Genomic DNA, 6,747 nt, shown 5'->3' on the forward strand with positions numbered 1-6,747 from the left:
CAAATTGATCTTTTCCTATAATCTTTTCAATACTACCTTATGCTTTACAAGCTTGGCTACATACAACCTACAAGTACTAAAGCCAAGGGTGTACATGAGTGCGTTATTTGCAAGCACACAGAATAAAGAAACAGGAACCGAAAATTTATCTGTACCTGGTGCACTGAGAGTGAAGTCGCGCTGTGTTCCATGGACTACTTCATTGATTGTTACTCACTTTCGAAGTACTGAGTAATTACCTAAGTGTAGTTACAGGATGAGAGCTACGCTCGTGGTGTCCCGTCTTCCCAGCACTCTTTGTCATATAACGCTTTGAAACTACTGACAGTCTTGGCCTCCACCAACTTCTCACCTAATGTGTTCCAACCGTCTACCACTCTGTTTGCGAAAGTGAATTTTCTTATATTTCTTCGGCATCTGTGTTTGGCTAGTTTATATCTATGACCTCTTGTTCTTAAAGTTCCAGGTCTCAGGAAATCTTCCCTATCGATTTTATCAATTCCTGTTACTATTTTGTATGTAGTGATCATATCACCTCTTTTTCTTCTGTCTTCTAGTTTTGGCATATTTAATGCCTCTAACCTCTCCTCGTAGCTCTTGCCCTTCAGTTCTGGGAGCCACTTAGTAGCATGTCTTTGCACCTTTTCCAGTTTGTTGATGTGCTTCTTAAGATATGGGCACCACACAACCGCTGCATATTCTAGCTTTGCCTAACAAAAGTCGTGAACAATTTCTTTAGTATATCGCCATCCATGTATTTAAAAGCAATTCTGAGGTTAGAAAGCGTGGCATAGGCTCCTCGCACAATATTCTTTATGTGGTCCTCAGGTGATAGTTTTCTATCTAGAACCACCCCTAGATCTCTTTCTTTATCAGAATTCTTTAAAGATTTCTCACATAATATATAAGTTGTATGAGGTCTCTGTTCTCCTATTCCACATTCCATAACATGGCATTTATTAGCATTAAATTCCGTTTGCCAATTGGTGCTCCATATACTTTTGTCCATGTCATCTTGAAGGGCATGACAATCATCTAAGTTTTTTATCCTTCCTATTATCTTAGCATCATCAGCAAACATGTTCATATAATTCTGTATACCAACTGGTAGATCATTTATGTAGACAATAAACATCACTGGTGCAAGAACTGAACCCTGTGGTACTCCACTTATGACATTTCTCCAGTCCGTGTAATACAGTGTGTTACTGTGTAAATAGTGTGTGAAACTGTACATATTGTAATTTTAGTGAATTTATAACAGGTAATATTGCGACAGTCAACATTTATTGTGGACACATTACTGACACATGTATCACAGTTCCATGGAACATTATGACTGTTCTACTGTATACATATTGTAAAGGACACAAATATGCATCATATACGATAAAAAACAAATAAAACCTCATTGGAAATACATAAAATAAATAATTGAAAATATATTTGTGGCAACACCCGGTGCTTGAATGGCCCGCACGACCGTGTCTGGGTGAGTCACACACGGGTGACCAGACCCTCATGACATCACAGCGCACCTTGTCCACGTCCCCACAGCCAAAGTAAGTGAAATTTGGTATTTATTTTTACATAGACATGTTCAGGGAAAGGAATTTATCATTTTACGAAGAAAAAAGAATTTTTGGGTTCTTAAGGTGGCATTTGTGGGAAGTATACTCACAACGCACCCCTGGAAGGCCCTGGCAAGACCGGCAACATGTCTCTTGATGGGTGTCCTGTCCTCTAATTGTGGCTCTGTGGTGGGTGTGGGGGCACTTTCGTGAATGAAAGTCTTCCCTCTCGTCTCCATGCCGATGACTCCTGTTCCTCTTATGACTTCTCAGGCTCATGAGGTGGGTGACCAGGCCCCCGAGTCGGACTGTGTTGGATGACCGGGCTCTGTAGCCCCTGCTACATTAGGCCCAGACCTTTCCCCTCCTGTGACCCTCCGACTACTCTCCTCGGCTCCCCTCCCTCCTCTGTGGTTGGGTTGAGCCCTAAGCTCCCCGCAGTGACCACCTCGTCCCCTGGCCCGGCTCTATCTCTCATTGTAACTACTGCGCCTTTTCACCCCTCTCTTTCTGCGGTTCTCAACGCTGTCCCCCACCGCGGCTGCACTCACACAATCCCTTCCCATACTAATTTGTACCATGTCTTGTTTGGTCCTGCTACGTGGACTAAGTACTTTGACCTCCATCATTTACATTCTTCTCCTCCTGATGATTTTTCCCTCCATAAGCACCTTGTTGATTCCGTGGATGCCTCTATTATTTTCAACCCCACCGTTTCGGTACACGTGTCGTTGCTGCTTCTTCTCAGGATGCAGCTACCCTCTTGGCCACCTTATCCTTATTGAATCAACAATATGCACACCATATTTTTGAGTACAGCCATGATTCACTCATTTTATTAGATAAATATATCAAACTACACACTATTGAATAATATTACAGCAAAAAAACTATGAAAGATCAATCAGAGACATTGAAATAATTAGGTAATTATCTCTTTGTGGCAACTCCGGCCTGACAGCTGGCGATCAACAGACCGCCTGGGACGCACGCTGAGTCAGCGCCTATATTTTGCCAGACTTCCCCGCCCTATAGCGGGCAATATATGCCACTTATGATTTTTTTATTATTTTTCCCGTGATCAGTGAACACAAATTAACAGGTTAGGAAGAAAAAATAATTTTTTTTTTTTTCAAAATTACATGCGCCTGTGGGGAAGAAAGGATATTATACCCCTAGCATGTTAAGGGTTAAAGGCAGATTCTTTAGCTAACTTACAGCAAAGCAGCAATAGGCAATCTCACAAATGCACTTCATAATATAAACTGGTTATCTGAATTCAATAATACACAGGATATAAATTAATTAACTGACATCTTTCTCTCCAAAACTCTATGCCTTTACAAAACACATTGTCCTAAGCAAATAACTACCAAAAGATTAAACAACACCTGACTCACAAGTGGCATACTTAAAGCAGTTAACAAGAAACACGAAATGAAAAAAACACAGGAATGGCCTAGTTACAAAAGAACTAGTGAAAATATACTCATCAATGTTTACCAGTACAGTATAAAGAAAAGGACTAAACATTCCTTTTATGATAGTAGATTCAAAGAAGCAAAGGAAAACATGAAAAACACATAGACAGCTATCTCTAACATACTAGGATCTAAACAACAATTGCATAACTGTAACAAGCAAATAAACTCCATGGATGGTTATGCACTTGCAACAGACTTAAAAAATGGCAACTGAATTTAATAGCTTCTGAATTTAATGGAGAAAAGAAGCTCTGCCAGAAATATCCCAGACCAAGACTTGTGTTACTACAGTACTTATTTCACCAGTAGCTATCCTAACTCTACTCCTTTTGCCAGTCAGCCTGACAGACTTTATATCCATAATTCACTAACTTAAAACCAACACTGGGAAAATTAGTGAAATCCCAACTATGGTATATAAAAGTAGCCTTGAATGTAATGAAACGCCAATTTCTGGGTGAGCCCCGGAGGCTCCCTGAAGCTATTATCACTGATTCAGTACCATACTGCTAGGTGCCATCAATCGTGGAGTTTTATTGGCCTACCGGGAACCATGAGCCAGAACCTGGGGCCCCATCAGAGGGGGGGACAGGGAGCAATGGTCTATGAACACTTTACATTTAAAGTTAAATATAATTTGCCACCAGCATGGAAGGCACCCAGAAAGTTAGGTAAAAACAAAACAGACTACTGCATGGTTAAAATCAAAATTCATGCACGGTATGCTGCTGGTCTGGCTTGAAATGAAGGCTTCCCTATTATCTTAGCAGCATCAGCAAACATGTTCATATAATTCTGCATTCCATCTGGTAGATCGTTTATGTAGACAATGAACATTACTGGTGCAAGAACTGAACCCTGTGGTACTCCACCTTTTTGGTTTGGGGACCAAAAGGCAGGACGAGCACCAAGAGCCCTGGCTCGGCCGGATGAGGCCTTGCTGGAGCAGGAAGTCGACCTCTTTCCATACGATGGCCTTCTTTTCCGGACTCATTCGATAGGGTTGAAGGCGAATGGGGGGGTGTAGTCCGTCAACTTGACATCATGGTAAATGGCATCAGTCTGGGTTGGGACCTCCCCGAACAGACTGAAGAATTCGTCAAGCAACAACTGCACCTCGTCACGTTGGGCCATCTGCAAATGGGACAGTACCTCCTCCACAGCATTCACAGAACTAGAATTATTGAGAATGAGATTAGTTGGGTCCCCAGAACAATCATCCCCTCCCTCACTGGAAAAGGAATCATTGGTTAGTGGGATGGGCCTGGGGCCCTGGAACTTCTTCAGCCGATTCAAGTATACAAGCATTACCTGACACCAGTAATTCCATCTATCATCATACTATCATGCAAGAGGAGCCACACATCTATGGATCATCCAATAAAATCAGCAGACTTCTAGATGTTACTACTGCTCGGCTTAGACTCGGTTACAAGTATCTCTGGGAATTCTCATTATCTGCTGATGTAGACCTGACCAAATGTAAACTGTGTTAACAAAATTATTTGCACACCCTCCGTCACTATGTGATGGAGTGCGAAAAGATACGTGAATTTAGAGACAATTCTATAACCAATGTTCCAACGATGTGTAAATATTTCATTCAAAATGATCTGCTACCAGAAATTTTAGCCAAATATCCCCAGTTTGCTAACTGTAGGTAGTAACTGAGTGATTGTAACCTATCCACCGCTGCCCACTGGATGGGGGCGGTGTGCAGGACAAACATATAAATTTTGACACTAGCTCTCCACATATGTCAGTTGCTTAATTTAGAACCTGTACTTGAGGTCGATTTCAAACCCATTGTTGATGTGACGACTTATATTGAATTTTGTAACTAGCTCATCAAGATTGTAACTTGCTTAGCTAAATGAATTGTGGGGTTCAGTCCCTGAGCCCATTATGTGCCTCTGTAACCCTTTCCACTACCGCCCACAAGATGGGTATGGGGTGCATAATAAATGAACTAAACTAAAAACTAAGCTGTGTAGCTTACAGGTTAATTTTTTGGTATCTGATAGTGTTATGTCCATGTTTGCTATGATGAAGATAGGTTAGTTTTCTATTGTTCTTTCCGTGATTATACCAGAGGCAAGGGGAGCTGTTATGTTGGTCCATATGTGGTCCAGGGTTGTAACAGATGTTTGGGTGAATTGCGTGGGATTGATGATCGTGAGAATTAATTAACACACACATGAGTTCACGGTGTTGAGAAAGTAGTCGAGTTGGGGATTATTTTGTTGACAAAGGTCAACGTTGAAGTCACTTCCTATGATGTGATCTTTATTGAGTTTGTTGTTTATGATTAGACTCCTCAGATTATCTGAGAATGCAGTTATATTAGTATTTGGAAATCTATAAACAACTCTAATTATTATAAAGGACTTAAAGGATTCGATCGAGAATTGAGCAAAGATATATTCACAGTAGTCGTCTCCATTGGTAATGACAAAGGTGCAAGTAAAGTTATCTTGATAATAGATAGCTGTACTCGAGCTGCAGTTCATGTTCAGTCCAATGTGTGATATGACTTAACTCCTTTTGCCTTTTTTTCAGTTTGTCAATATTAAGTGTGGATCTCTTGAGACATCGACTGAGGCCTTGCACCCCCACATGAGACACAGGTCTATGAGGTATCTCAAGGCTGGCTATACTGCAGGCAGTATGGCAGGTCTCGGTTTCTCCATGGCCATCCTGGGAACCTGTGTTGGTATATTTGTTGGATTCCTACTATGGAAGCGTCATTCGTCTGTGCCCTATCGAGTCACACACTGACAGAGAGGATACGTTGATTTGGATGGGCCCAGCATTTTCACATGAACTGTCGACTCAGCAGGGTGAGTAAAATGTTGAGGGATAATCGAGGTTTCATTTCACACCACACACATGAAGATGAGTCGTCTCTCTGCTGATGTCATGCCTCAACATATGTTATACCTTAGGATGGCTCAAGTGGCTGATGATATTACTGTACTCTACTCTACTCTACCTGTATATTCAGCCTATATTTTTCAGTTTACTATTGTGTTAGGAAGGTATCAGAAGCATTTGATTCTTTTCAAAGTACTGAGGATTTTAAATATTCCAGTATCTTTGTTGTATGTCAAGTAAAAAAATTGATAGTTACAGTAATGTAATCCCCAATGTACTGTAAGTTAGATAATAATCATCAAATAAATTATAGATTTACATTTCATTCAAGTACATTTTGGGTATTGACCTTTACCACAGAAATTGTGAGCACAGTACATAAGTCTTGTAGTATTATTTGAGTGTGTGTGTGTGTATGTGTGTGTGTATATATGTATGTGTATATATATATATATATATATACAAATGATCAGTGTTTAGTGATCGTCAATTGCATATATATATATATATATATATATATATATATATATATATATATATATATATATATATATATATATGTCGTACCTAGTAGCCAGAACTCACTTCTCAGCCTACTACGCAAGGCCCGATTTGCCTAATAAGCCAAGTTTTCCTGAATTAATATATTTTCTTTAATTTTTTTCTTATGAAATGATAAAGCTACCCATTTCATTATGTATGAGGTCAATTTTTTTTATTGGAGTTAAAATTAACGTAGATATATGACCGAACATAACCAACCCTACCTAACCTAACCTAACCTATCTTTATAGGTTAGGTTAGGTTAGGTAGCCGAA

The 6,747-nt window shown here is 40.0% G+C and overlaps 1 protein-coding gene across 3 annotated transcripts in view; it reads left to right on the forward strand.

Annotated features, from left to right (window-relative positions):
• LOC123755738 (uncharacterized) overlaps nt 1–5,985 on the forward strand; it is a 136,331-nt gene extending 130,346 nt beyond the window's left edge. For all 3 annotated transcript variants that reach the window (XM_045738483.2, XM_045738487.2, XM_069300016.1), the window contains exon 13: nt 5,615–5,985. In XM_045738483.2, coding sequence (XP_045594439.1) covers nt 5,615–5,833 — 219 coding nt within the window. In that variant the 3' untranslated portion in view covers nt 5,834–5,985. The remainder of the gene's footprint in view (nt 1–5,614) is intronic.
• Nucleotides 5,986–6,747: the final 762 nt, after the last annotated feature.

Source organism: Procambarus clarkii, chromosome 43 (assembly GCF_040958095.1).
Source record: "Procambarus clarkii isolate CNS0578487 chromosome 43, FALCON_Pclarkii_2.0, whole genome shotgun sequence".
Classification (NCBI taxonomy): domain Eukaryota; kingdom Metazoa; phylum Arthropoda; class Malacostraca; order Decapoda; family Cambaridae; genus Procambarus; species Procambarus clarkii.